Consider the following 13,982-nt stretch of genomic DNA (forward strand, 5'->3'; position numbering starts at 1 on the left):
CTGAGGTCTGCGACCCCGAAGAAGATGTTCTGTGCTTCACCCCCTTCTTAACCTCCCTCCGCCGATTGTGAAAAGCAACTGCCCTTCTTAAATCTCCTCCTATAAAAACACCACCAGATGGTTTTGTTCTTCGGACAAAGTCCTGTTCTTCTCTTCGCCTTCAGCCATTGCAGAGTCCCCTGCAGGCCTTGGTAGCTTCCCCGGGGAAAAGGCCCCCTTTTCAACAGCTCTCACGGGAGGGGGGAAGGGATTGGTGGCCGAGACCCGGCCGCCTCACCGGACACCCCCATGGCATTCCAAGCGCGAGCACTTTACGATTTCCAGAGTGAGAACAAGGAAGAAATCAGCATCCGTGAGAATGAAGAATTGGTGCTCTTCAGCGAGAAATCCCTGGATGGCTGGCTGCAAGGCACCAACTCCCGAGGGGAGACGGGCCTCTTTCCCGCCTCTTATGTGGAGATTCTTCGCTCCAGGTCCTCCCCGACTTACACCAACTGTTCCAACAGCCCCACCGGGTCTCCTGGGAATGGGTCCTCTTTCTACGTCCCCCCGTCCGCCCCCAGCATCTCCCACCAGGGCAGCTTTGAAGATGATGAGGACGACTGGGACGATTGGGACGATGATGGCATGGTGGTGGAGGAACCCCGGAGCGGGGCAGGGACCAACGGGCACCCCTCGCCAAGCCTCTCCTGCCCCAGGCCCTACGCTCACCCCAACAACACCGGCAGCCGGGCCAAGCCGTCCTTGGAGAGGCAGGACAGCATTGGCTCTTCCAAGAGAGGAAGCATGGTGAGTCGGAATCTCAACCGTTTCTCCAGCTTTGTTCGGTCTGGAGTGGAGGCCTTCATTTTGGGAGATGTCCCCATGATGGGCAAGATCTCAGAGGCCTACTACATCGACATGGGCTCCAAAGGTCCTCAGTGGAGGTCCAGCCCACACCCTTTCCTCTGCTCCGTGGAAGAGCCCACCAAACAGACCAAGTTCAAAGGCATCAAGAGCTACATCTCCTACCGCTTGATGCCCAGCAACGGCAATTCGCCGGTTTACCGGCGCTACAAACACTTTGACTGGCTGTACAACCGCCTCTTGCACAAGTTCACCGTCATCTCGGTGCCCCACCTGCCGGAGAAGCAAGCCACGGGGCGCTTTGGGGAGGACTTCATCGAGAAGCGCAAACGGAGGCTAATCTTGTGGATGGACCACATGACCAGCCACCCGGCGCTTTCCCAATACGAGGGCTTCCAACACTTCCTCACCTGCGGGGACAACAAGCAGTGGAAGATGGGGAAGCGTCGGGCGGAGAAGGATGAGATGGTGGGGGCTAGTTTCCTCCTGACCCTCCAGATCCCAACCGAGCACCAAGACCTGCAGGATGTGGAGGACCGAGTGGACACCTTCAAAGCCTTCAACAAGAAGATGGACGACAGCGTCCTGCAGTTGACCAGCGTGGCTTCTGAGCTGGCCAGGAAGCACGTTGGTGGCTTCCGTAAAGAGTTCCAAAAACTGGGCAACGCTTTCCAAGCCATCAGCCAAGCGTTCCAGATGGACCCACCTTACAGTTACGATGCCCTCAACAATGCCATCTCCCACACGGGCAAGACCTACGAGATGGTGGGGGAGATGTTTGCCGAGCAACCCAAGAACGACCTGTTCCTCATGTTGGATTCCCTCTCCTTGTATCAAGGACTGCTCTCCAACTTCCCAGATATCATTCATCTTCAGAAAGGTAGGTCCTCTACTTTGGCCCCAAAGGACCAAGATAACAAGGCAGCAGAACCTGTCTTGCGTGGGCCGCCTCTGGGGAGATGCGGGGAGGGGGGGGGAAGAGAGGTTGGATGTCTTCTTTCCTGGTTTGAAGACAGTCTGGAGCCACGATTGTCTGCTCGCCTTGCAGCCTCATAGCCTTTCATCCTAAGGTTTCGGCCCCAGGAGAAGGCAAGGAGCAAAGTGGCTGCAAATTGCAGCGGGCGGAGAGCCTGACTTTTGCGATTGCAAATGCACAGTGCTCAGGACTAGGACAGCAGCCCCTGGGGAATTCTGGGAGTTGAAGTCAGAATAACAAGAGTTGGAAGGGGCCTTGGAGGTCTTCTAGTCCAATCCCTGCTCAAGAAGGAGATTCGAGATCAGGGGTTCTCAACCTTGGCAACTTTAAGACTTGTGGACTTGAGGAATTCTGGGAATTGAAGTCCACAAGTCTTAAAGTTGCCAAGGTTGAGAACCCCTGTTCTAGATTATTTCAGACAAGTGGTTGTCTCTTCATGGAAACCTCCCGTGATGGAGAAAGAATAGGGGAGGGAGGAAAATAGAATAGCAGAATAACAAAATAACAGAGTTGGAAGGGATCTTGAAGGTCATCTAGTCCAACCCCCTATTCAGGCAGGAAACCCTATACCATTTCAGACAAATGACTGTCCAGTGCTGGAGCATTCAGAGCTTCTGGAGGCAGGTTGTTCCACTGGTTAATTGTTCTAACTGTCAGGAAGTTTCTCCTTAGTTCTAAGTTGCTTCTCTCCTTGGTGACCGTTGCTTCTTGTCCTGCCTTCAGGTGCTTTGGAGACAGTCCACACACCTGAACGTAGCCCAAGGTTGAGAAACACAGGCAGAGACATGCTGGACGAAGAGTTTAAATATACAGGTAATCCTCAACTTGCAATCATTCATTTAGTGACTGTTCAAAGTTACAACGGCACTGGAAAAAAAGGGACTCAAGACCGGTTCTCACATTTAACGATCGTCACGGTGTCTCCACCGTCACGCACTGTGATTCACTGCAGTGATTCACTTAACAACTCCGGCCAAAAAAAAAAAGTGTGTAAAATCCGGCACAACTCATTTAACAGCCATTTTATTCTGGTCCCAATTATGATCACAAGCCGAGGAATACTTGTAATGTATTTTGGAAATCTTGAGGTTCAGGAAGTCTGGGAATTGATCGAAACATGAAACTCAGGAGCTATGTGAATAATTCGCCTTGATTTATTTTGCTTGACCCAGTCCTCTCTGCCCCCACTCATCCATTCCCCAATAAATTTAGTAGTCTGCTGAGTTTATAGGGATAATTTTGCAGTGCCTGCATGGATTGTTCACCAGAGATTATGAAAATATCAAGGCAAAATGTACGGAGGACTTTTGCTTTAGGAAGATGGTGGTTTACAGAGTCCAGAGGTTCAACAATGATTTGAAACATTTATTTTGCTTAACACAACCCCCTCCCCACAAATAAACTCAGCTTGACTGCTGGGTTTATCTAATTCCTGGTTTAGTGGGAGGCCAACTTCCTCAATCCAGCAACGATTAAGAAAAGAGCAGACAGAGATAAGGCGGCCTGTTTACACAGCCAGGACTAGACCAGGGGTCCCCAACCCCTGGTCTGTGGACCAGTACGGGGCCGTAGCATGCCAGCAACCAGGCCGCAAAACAAGCAAAGCCCCATCCACGGGATGCAGGCAGCACACAAAACCACACATTCTCCGGTTCACGGAAAAACCTCTGGACTAGACAATTTAAAGAATTCCACCCTTAAAACATCTCTAGGAAAAAAAATGCTGGCTTTTTCTGGTTAGGGAAGGAGGGATTGCCCAAGCAGGAAAAGGAGAGGCTGATTTCTCAAACCAGTTGCCCAGGATCACACCACTTCCCTGCACACCTCCCAGGTGTGCTCCACCTGTTTCCCTTTTAACTGTGAAGAGGAAGTGGGCCTCCTGCAAAGGTAAACGGATCCGGGTAAACCAGGAGAGAGGACGTGGGGGGGGGGGCTCTGAAGGATGCGATGGCATGCAGCCATCTTGTCTTTGAAGAATGGTGGCATCGTTAGTCTTGCCTCACCTGCCAGCAGGGTGCAAAAGGTTTGCAGGCATTCCGAGGGCTGAGACTGCAATTGGTGTGTTCGTGCGCGTCTGCGTGTGAGGAAGAGATGCGACTGGGTCCCACAGGAGGAGGAGCAGTGGAAAGAGATTGCAGGTGTTCAGGAAGCTGCTACGGTGGAAGACAAGTAGGGACACGTAGGGGCAAGCAGTGAGTAGCTGAATAGGAGGAGAGAGGAGGAGAGGCAGCCCTGATTTCAGCACCACAGCTGAGATCAGAATTTATTTTGCTAAGCAAAGCGGTTGATATGCGAATCACGCCTGACTTTTACGATCCGTTTTGCCACGGTTGTTAAGTGAATCACTTCAGTTGTTATGTGAGTCACATGGCTGTTAAGCGAATCTAGTATCCCCCATTCACTTTGCTTGTTGGAAGCTGCTGGCAAGTCACAAATAGTGATTACATGAAGATAGGTAGCTGGAGAGATTAGACAGACAGACAGATATAGATATAGATTAGATAGATTAGATAGATAGATAGATAGATAGATAGATAGATAGATAGATAGATGATAGAAAGATAGATAGATAGAGTTGGAGAGATGGATGGAGATAGATAGATAAAGAGAGAGATGGATAGATAGTTGGATATATGGATAGAGATAGATAGATAGAGAGACAGTTGGATATATGGATGGGTGGAGGAAGGTAGATAGAGATAGAGAGATTAGATAGCGATATAGATGTGTGTGTGTATGTATGTGTGTGTGTATGTATGTATATATATATATACACGTATATATATATACGTCGCCAAGACACTTCCAATTTTACGTGTAAAATTGGAAGTGTCTTGGCGACGTTTCGACGAAGTCCCATTCGTCATCTTCAGGCTGGTGTTTTCAGCTTCATGCTTCGAGGAGCAATATATATATATATATATATATATATATATATATATATATATTCAAATTTCTTTTTCTGACAAAGAAATATATAGATTAGATATAAGACCAAAAACTCGACTCTTGGGTACGTTCATGATAAAATCCAAAAAGAAGTCGATCACCAAGAGAAATAATAAAAGAGTTTAATAACCAAGCTTTCGTTGGGAGTCATCCAACATCGTCAGGGTTCTAAAAGGTAGGCGCTGTGGGATGTGGTTTTATAAGATATTAGTAGCCTGCATCCGGCTTCTAGAATGTGTCAACGGGCCCAGCTGATTGTGCTGTAGTGCCTTAGATGTTTCGCATACATCATCGTGTCCCTGACCAAAAATGGGTGGGTTTAACGATGAGGGGAATGGAGAACCTCCCCCCTCGGCTCGTGCACAGGGGAGCGAGGGAGGAGGGAGACAATCAGCATGTGAAGTGAAGAGGATTCCTCTCAGCTCCAGGGCTAATGGGAAAAATACTTACGGTCGGACGAAGAAAATGGGACACGATGACGTATTTCTGATGAAATCATCTCGGGCTCCCTGCAGAGAGTGCACAAGAGGAGCTGAGCGTCCCCAGACACCCCTGAGCTCTCCCCACAGGGATATCCGCACTGACAGGGGTGTGTTTGTGTGTGTGTGACTTTTCTAAGCACCCACAGGGGGGCAGTGCCCCAAGCCCGCCAGCCTGAAGGCCAGGAGGAGCTTCAGGATGGCAATGCAGAAGCAGCTGGCATGTCCTCTTTTGGAGAGAAAAAAAGATTTTTGAGGCCGGGCACCTGCGTCGATGGGTTTCAAGGTTAGCATCCTCCATGGACGTTTAGCAGATTGAAAGCCTTCTGGGCAGGAAGTGGGAGAACAGGATGAACCGGCTGAAGGCAAACACTGACTTTAGCCGGAGGTTAGAGGAACAAGCTTCCGAGATTAAGCTGTCGCTAAAGATAGAGCCGTGCTCTTAATATATCTTGGAACCAGCTAGGACAGTGTTTCTCAACCTTGACAATTTTAAGGCATGTGGACTTCAACTCCCAGAATTCCACAGCCAGCATTGCTGGCTGTGGAATTCTGGGAGTTGAAGTCCACATGCCTTAAAATTGTCAAGGTTGAGAAACACTGAGCTAGGAGAACTCTGATCGGCTTTGTTTGGGTGACTTCAGGGATGTCCCCCTTCTTAAGTTCGCGCTTGGACCCTGGAGGGAAGCGGCAGGACGATACCCTGGCTGCAAAAACCTTGCAGGTTGCAGGGATGAAGTGAATTCCTTTCCAGTGGAAAAATCCTGGATCGTTGGAGAGCCACAGTGAGCAATCCTTGCCAGACTTTTACAAATGGTTTTCTCCAGGATAAAGAAGGCCTTGGAACAGCCCTTCAAGGAATGTACACATCGGCACCTGCTTGGGAGTATTCTGAATAATTGGCCAATTGTGGATTGGGGAGAGGATCTTACACATACTAAGACAGGCCTTTGCAAGCAGGCCGTGCTATATAATCAGAATTGCAGTCCTCGGTTTAGTGACCGAAGTTACAGCAGCCCGGGAAAAAAATGACTTATGACTGGTCCTCACACCTATGACCGTTGCAGCATCCCTGTGGCCACATCAAAATGACCACCGGCAGGTGTTTACGACGGTTGCAGCATCTCTAAGTCAGGTGATCGCCATTTCCCTGCTGACTTCCGACAAGCAAAGTCAATGGGAGAGGCCGATTCACTTAATGACTGCATGATTCACTTAATGACTGCGGTGATTTGCTTAACAACCATGATTAAAAAGTCATAAAATTGAGTGCGGCTCCCTGCCTTGCTTAGCAGTGGAAATTCTGATCCCGATTGTGCTTATAAATCGAGGATTCCTTGTCTGGGAGGCCAGCGTTGTTCAACCTTGGCAACTTGAAAAACTCGGTGGACTTCAACTCCCAGAATTCCCCAGCCAGCATGGCCCCCTGGTTAGGAGGTCCCTTAAATAGGATTCCATTAAATTGAGGTTTCAATATCTGTGTATTGATAACCCAGGTTGTACGAGAAACAAGATCTGTAATCTCCCCATCCCAGCCTAATCTCTTCAGGACTTCTCTGGAGTTAAAAAAAAAAAGGGTTGGAAGACTCCCCCCCCCTCCCCTTTGCATAGGACTGTGATAAACCTGAATTATATTTCCATTCCATTATATATTCCAACGATAGAAATAATTCAGTTTGGCTTCCGTATCTAGGCGTCCGTCCTAGTTATGCAGATCAGCGTGTAATTCAGTTGGAAATGCCTCTCCCATTTTTCGACAAGGTGCAAAACAACTCACTTCCTCTCCTCTTGTGCTCATTAGAAACTTGGGGATGGGTTTGGGATTTATACAACTTACCACCTCCACTGAGGCCAACATTTCTGTGGCTAAGTGAGACAGATGTTAAGTGAACTCTGTCCCATTTTACAACCTTTCCTGCAGCAATTGCTAAGCGAATCACTGCAGATGTGCAGTTCAGAATACGGTTGTTAAGTGGCTTTCCCCATTGACTTGGCTGGTTAGATTAGAAGGTCACAAAAGGGAGCAAATCGCAATTGTCATAAATGTGAGTCAGTTGCCAAGTGTCTGAATGTTGATCACGTGATCCTGGAGATGCTGCAACGGTCGTTAAGGGTGAAAAACGGCCCTAAATTACTTTATTTCAGTTCCATTGTAACTTTGGTCACTAAACAAAACTGTTGTAAGTTGAGGACTTACCTATAGCTTTGTAGATGGTTTTTGCAATACACATCTCTGGGTGCATCGTTTAAGTTGGAAGGCAGCCAACTGCGTGAGCTTCCCTTTAGCCATGTGGCCAAGGGAAGCTCACGCAGCCAGGTGTAATATTTAAAAGGCTGCCCAGTTCAAAACACACAAAGGGCCACTGAGCAGAGTTGCAGGCTTTTCTGTGCCAGGGCGCACAAGTGTCTTATCTCACTGGCTCAAGTCCCGGATATCAGCAGAAAACTAAGATGAACAAAGGCGCCCTTCATGTGTACCGTCCACGTCACAATTCTTTAATAGCATCCACACATCACTGATGCTGCAGTCTTTTATGGCTGTGTTCTGCTAGAGGTGTGTGGGGTGTGGACTTCAACTCCCAGAATTCCTTAGCCGGCATGAATGAATTTTTTGCTCCCAATTGTGGTCGTATAGACTGGCTTAAAAACAGCAACTGTGAGAGGGACCTTGGAGTCCTAGTGGACGATCACTTGACTATGAGCCAGCCGTGTGCAGCAGCAGCCAAAAAAGCCGATACAATCCTGGGTTGTACAAACAGAGGCATAGAATCAAGATCATGCGAGGTATTAGTACCGCTTTATAAAACCCTAGTGAGGCCACACCTGGAATACTGCAGCCAGTTTTGGTCACCCTATCACAAAAAAGATGTTGAGAGTTTGGAAAAAAATTCAGAGAAGAGCAACTAAGATGATCAGGGCACTGGAGAAAAAAACCGTATGAACAATGGCTGCAGGACTTGGGTCTGGCTAGTCTAAAGAAAAGAAGAAATAGGGGAGACATGATAGCAGTTTTCCAGTGTTTGAGGGGCTGCCACCAAGAAGAGGGAGTCAAGCTATTCTCCAAAGCACCTGAAGGCAGGACAAGAAACAATGGTTGGAAACTGATCAAAGAGAGAAGCAACCTGGAATTAAGGAGAAACTTCCTAACAGTGAGGACAATTAAACAGTGGAACAGAAGTTGCCTCCATAAATCATGGGTGCTCCATCCCTGGAGGTTTTTAAGAAGAGGCTAGACAGTCACTTGTCTGAGATGGTATAGGTTCTTCTGCTTGAGCAGGGGGCTGGACTAGAAGACCTCCAAGGTCCCTTCCAACTCTATTCTATTCTTCTACTGGCCTTTGGTGGTGGTGCATCTTGCAAATTTCTGAAGCAAAGATGCCAGTTCAGTTTCAGCCTGAAATCTCTCAAAACTGAATGAAGGAGGTTAGAAAAGATTTCAAGTAGTCCTTGACTTAACAGCCACAATTGAACCCACATTTCCGTGGCTAAGCGAAACACTTGTTAAGCAGGTTTTGCCCCATGTGAGGACCTTTCTTGCCACAGTTGTGGGGTGAATCACTGCGGTTGTGAAGTTAGGAATACGGTCGTTAAGTGAAACTGCCTTCCCCCATTGACTTTTTTGGCAAAAGATTGCAGAAGGGGATCACTTGATCCAGGACCCTGGAACTGTCATAAATGTGAGTCAGTTGCCAAGTGTCCAAATTTTGTACACATACATGACCTCAGGTCATAAGTGTGAAAAACGGTCATAAGTCTCTTTTTTTAGTACGTTGTAACTTCCGTCACTCAACAATGTTGTGAGACTAGGACTATCTATGTTTTAATGCCATCTGCAAGGGAAAAAAAAACAGAAAAATTATTGTAAGTGTAGCAAATGCCCCCTGAGACTTAAATTTTATGAACAACATCAGAATTATTTGAAGTTTGGACAGGTGTGAGGGAATCTGCTACCTGTCTCTTTGGCAACACATTCCATAAGGGGATCTGGGACAAGGTTGTTTGGCTGGTGTGGTTTATCTCCCTGGTGATTCACACACAATGCCACAGCCACACCTGCCGATTCAAGGTGAGGTTGGCCCTGTCTAATGTGTTCCTTTCTCCAAAAAGTCTGATTCATTGGGGAGGGCAAATGTTTGCAGGCCCTGAGGCAGTCAGCTCCACGTTCTTTCTGTGCAAAAGGAGAGGTAGCAACTCCTGAATTGTGAGAACGTCAGCAAGACGAGGGCTGCAGATCAGGAGAAGCCACCGTTGAGAGACCCAACTGTGGTTGGCTATGTCACCCAAGATGTAACAGCACGTTCTACAGGACACCATGGATGGATTCACCCAGGGATTCAACATGGATGGGTTCACCCAGGGTTGACTGACCACAGATGGTCGGCTTTTATGGAAAATAAGACAATCATGGTTATCCCGAAGGTGCTTTTCCAAAAGGCAACTGGACTTTCTTGGATTTTTTTCCTCTTTGAAAATGTTTTGCTTCTGATCCAAGAAGCTTCTTCAGTTCTCAGAAATCTCTTGGATGAGAAGCAAAATGTTTTCAAGGTAAAAAAAAAAACCAAGAAAGTCCAGTTGCCTTTTGGAAAAGCACCTTTGGGACAACTGTGACCTGGATGGTGGAGAATCTCTTTAGACAATCATGATTGCATTGTAGGCAGTGATGGAGAAATGGGGGAGCAGGACAACTTGGCCACCTCCCCAAATTCCTCGGCATAATAGAATAAAAGTAGGTGGACGATGGTGGTGGTGGTGATGATGAATTATAAACAGATACTCTTCCAGCTCCTGAATAAAACTCTTCTCCAGAGACCACATATAAGACATTTCATAACACATTTTCCATCAAGCAAATTTGTGAGTTACAATTCATTTCATCACCAACAACTCACTCCAGGCCTCTGAAGTGAGCTCACGAAATCCAAAGCCTTTGAATCAAATAGGCAATTCAGAAGAGGTGCTACTGGATCTCTCTTGATCTGTTGGCCATCATAGACTTTCCTGATGTTAGAACAATCAACCAGTGGGACAACTTGCCTCCAGAAGTTGTGGCTGCTCCATCACTGGAGGTTTTTAAGAGGAGTTTGGACTATTATTAGTCCAAAATGATATAGGGTCTCCTGCATGAGCAGGGGGTTGGACTAGAAGACCTCCAAGGTCCTTCCCAATTCTGTTATCCTGTTATTCTGACTAACACGGTTCTCTTCATTCTTGAATATTCTTTCCTCTCGCTTGCCCAACTCAACGTTGGTCAACTTTATCTCCAGAGGGCTTAATAACATTGGTGAGCTGTCCTTTTGCTTCCCTCCCAAAGGTGCGTTTGCCAAAGTGAAGGAGAGCCAACGGATGAGCGACGAAGGGAAAATGGACCAGGAGGAGGCAGATGGGATCCGGAAGCGTTGCCGAGTGGTTGGCTTTGCCCTCCAGGCAGAGATGAATTACTTCCACGAGAGACGCATCTTGGACTTCAAGAAAATGATGCAGTCCTACATCAGGGAGCAGATTGTCTTTTACCAGAGAGTCAGCCAGAAGCTGGAAGAGACCCTGAGGAGATATGACAACCTCTAGGAAGCCTGCCAGATGTCGGAGCTCACGATGGTCCTCAATGCTACCGTGCCCCCAGCTGGGATGAGCAGCAGCGACCGTGTTTTCTTCTCTGCCTCTGGAAGAGGGAAGTCTTCTCCTCCTGGTGGATCATGGGAGGTTCTCCCAGTTGACTTGTGCTCTCCATCATCGTCATGATGCTGAACTTAGAGCATCGAGAGGGAAGCTCGTAGCCCTGTCCTGACCAAAGCTTGGGATGAGTGCTTCCAGCCCATCCTGATCCAATCGCAAGGACCCAGGCAAGAAATTGTTGCACAAAAGATATTTTGACGAGTGGAATTCTTTTCCTCGAGAAAAGTCAAGCTTCTGGCTCTCCTAGCCTTGTTGTTTACAGAGGAAGTAAAAGAATTTGCTTTCCAAAGGAAATGTAGCTTTCGCTCCAGCCAGCTTCCTTTTTTTCTCTCTCAGGCTTGACTTTCTGGAAAAAAAAACTACTCTTATTTATCCAGATCCTTTCCAACACCAGCCCTTCCTTTTCCTCCTCCAGAAAAGGAACAAAATCAGGTTGAACCCAGTCAAGGGTTGTTGTTGTTTTTTTTCCTGTAGCTACGATGATTGTGCAAAGCAAGAGAACAGAAAGCAAAAACTGAGGTGAAGTGGAAGGAATGAATAGGTTGGCACACCAAAAATGATTCTTTTGAGGAAGTCGCACAAACAACACAAATCTCACTTCTGAGGTCTATTACAGGTAGTCCTCGGCTTACGACTACAATGGAGCCCAGAAATTCCGTTGCTAAGTGAGACAGTTGTTAAAGTGAGCTTTTCTCCCCGTGTGACGATCTTTCTGGCCACAGTTGTTGAATTATTTAGTCACACGGTTGTTAAGTGGATCTGCCTTCCCCCAACCTGTCAGAAGGTTGCAAAAGGGGATGATCACGTGATCCCCAGGACACTGCGACCGTCATAAATGTGGGTCAGTTGCAAAGCGTCCGAATTTTGATCCCATCCCCTGGGACACTGCAACTGTCACATATACACGCCGGTTGCCAAGCGTCTGAATTTTGATCACGTGACCAGAAGGGTGCTGCAACGGTCAAAAGTGTGAGAAATGGTCCTCCGTGACTTTTTTCAGTGTCCTTGTAACTCCGAACGGTCACTTAACAAACCGTTATAAGTTGAGGACTGCTTGCATATAGACATACAGGTAACAGGCAGGCATTTTTACAGCCACTCACCTCTGCACTACACCCGCATAAATCCAGAGTTCCTTTTTTTTTCCTCTTTGAAATCAAAACATTTTGATCTGTTCCTGCAAGACAGGTGTTCAGATGTCCAAGCTGGTTGATGCCTGTTTTTATTTTTAATTTTTAAAAAAGGTTTTTGTTGAGGGCAAAGGGGACTCAGACGGGGATGTCTTACGTGGCCTTAATCCAGAAATGGTTGTTTTTGGCTCCGTGTTGTTTCCCCTCTGACCTGCTATCTTCTTTCCTTCTCTTCGTCTCCAAAGAATTGTTGAAATGTTTGTCGAATAAAATCTGGGGTCTGCGAGATTTATTTATTTATTTATTTCTGAGACTTATATACCGCTTTAAGTGCAAGCACTCTCTAAGCGGTGTACACCAGTAAGCAATGTATATATATATTTACATTGCCCCCAACAATCTGGGTCCTCATTTTACCTACCCCGGAAGGATGGAAGGCTGAGTCAACTTGAGCCGGTGAGATTTGAACCGCTGACCTGCTGAACACAGTCAGCTAAAGTGGCCTGCAGTACTGCACTCTAACTGCTGCGCCACCTCGGCTCTTATCTTATCTTACTTGTCTCCTATCTGCAATACTGTCCTTTCGGCAGATCCAAGGTGGTTCCACACAGAGTATACACTCTGATGCAAGTGACTCTGAGGACACAGATAAACCCCCATGTGGCCTCAAGGACTCTTGAAGAGTTAACAACCAGATGACTGCAAAGAATATAAATCCTTCCGATCCCCACCAGTCCTCTGAGGGATTCCCGGCAGTCTTCAGGGACCACAAGGGAGCCCAGAATTTATGTGGCTAAGGGAGGCCTTCGTTAAGTGAGCTTTGCCCCGGGCTACGACTTTCCTTGCCACATGTTTTTAAGTGAATCGCGGTTGTTTAAGTTGGTAACCCGGTTGTTAAGTGAATCCCGTTTCCCCCCTTGACTTGAAGGTCGCAAATGGGGATTACGTGACCCCCCCCTTCCAGGACACTGCGACCGTCATAAATATGAGTCAGCTGCCAAGTGCCTGAATGCAAATCCCGTGAGCATAGGGAAGCTGCGATGCTCGTAAATGTGAAAAACGGTCACGGTTTTCAGTGCCATCATAACTCCAAGCGGTCACTAAGCGAACTGTTGTACGTTGAGGATCGCTTTTACCTGTGTTCCTTGCAGTGGCAGAGAATTCTAGGGAAGGAACTGGAGACCGACAGCTCTGGAGAGGGCTTCCTTCCCGGGGGTGGAGGTCGGGGGCAGGAGAACCTGCAGACGTTGATCAATTGGTGGATGCGCCAGGCTTTGTTTCCAGGGGGGAAATGCCGCAGATAAATCAAAGTGCGGAAAGGAAGCCGGCCAACCCAAATGTCACCCAGAGCAAGAAGGAAATAATTAGTCTTGTCGGGAAGCACACAAAACACACCGTGACCCCAGGACGAGCAACAGATCTGCTGATTGTTTTGTCAGCAGCCTGTTTTATAAACTGGCACCTCCGTGGCAGACGGAGGCCGTAACTTGGAAAACAGAAGGAGCCCCAAACAAGCAAGGGAGCCATTGAATTCCTGCCCGGATTGTGTGTGTGTGTGTGTGTGTGTGTGTTTAATTTTATTTTGCATTGAATCCTTGGATTTGTGCAAATTGAGAGACAGCCTGTGGTGGCTTCGGGAATCTGGTTTCAACTGTTGCATGAAGAGGGTCTCTGAATTGTGCTATCCCATCCCTGGTACTTTGTGGGACTAACTTTCAGGCTGTCACAATCTTGTTTCAAGTGAGCAACAGGCCTAAAATCAGATTCCCTTCCTCTTCCTCTTTTCTCTCTCTCTCTCTCTCTTCCCTTCCTTCTTCCCTTCCTATAACATTTCAATTAAAACTTTTAAAAAAAGTGCAAGAAAGGAAGAAGGAAAAGTTGATGAAAACTGAAAAAAAAAAAAAGGATGCCAAGGAGAAGACATGCTTT

At 47.3% G+C, this 13,982-nt stretch overlaps 1 protein-coding gene across 1 annotated transcript; it reads left to right on the forward strand.

Moving 5' to 3' along the window:
* Positions 1–249: 249 nt before the first annotated feature.
* Positions 250–11,465, forward strand: SNX33 (sorting nexin 33). Its single transcript, XM_039343846.1, has 2 exons — positions 250–1,726; positions 10,562–11,465. Exons 1-2 carry the CDS (start codon positions 289–291, stop codon positions 10,813–10,815), a joined length of 1,692 nt encoding a protein of 563 aa, XP_039199780.1. The 5' UTR covers positions 250–288; the 3' UTR covers positions 10,816–11,465.
* Positions 11,466–13,982: the final 2,517 nt, after the last annotated feature.

The sequence above is a fragment of the Crotalus tigris genome, unplaced genomic scaffold (assembly GCF_016545835.1).
Source record: "Crotalus tigris isolate CLP2741 ecotype Arizona unplaced genomic scaffold, ASM1654583v1 scf7180000017877.288114, whole genome shotgun sequence".
Classification (NCBI taxonomy): Eukaryota; Metazoa; Chordata; class Lepidosauria; order Squamata; family Viperidae; genus Crotalus; species Crotalus tigris.

What these genes read in the sequence shown, in the direction of transcription:
- SNX33 (XM_039343846.1), top strand. Translation starts at nt 289, where the DNA reads ATGGCATTCCAAGCGCGAGCACTTTACGATTTCCAGAGTGAGAACAAG. An exon ending in TATCATTCATCTTCAGAAAG is followed by an intron (nt 1,727 to 10,561) that starts GTAGGTCCTCTA and finishes TCCCTCCCAAAG; the next exon opens with GTGCGTTTGCCAAAGTGAAG.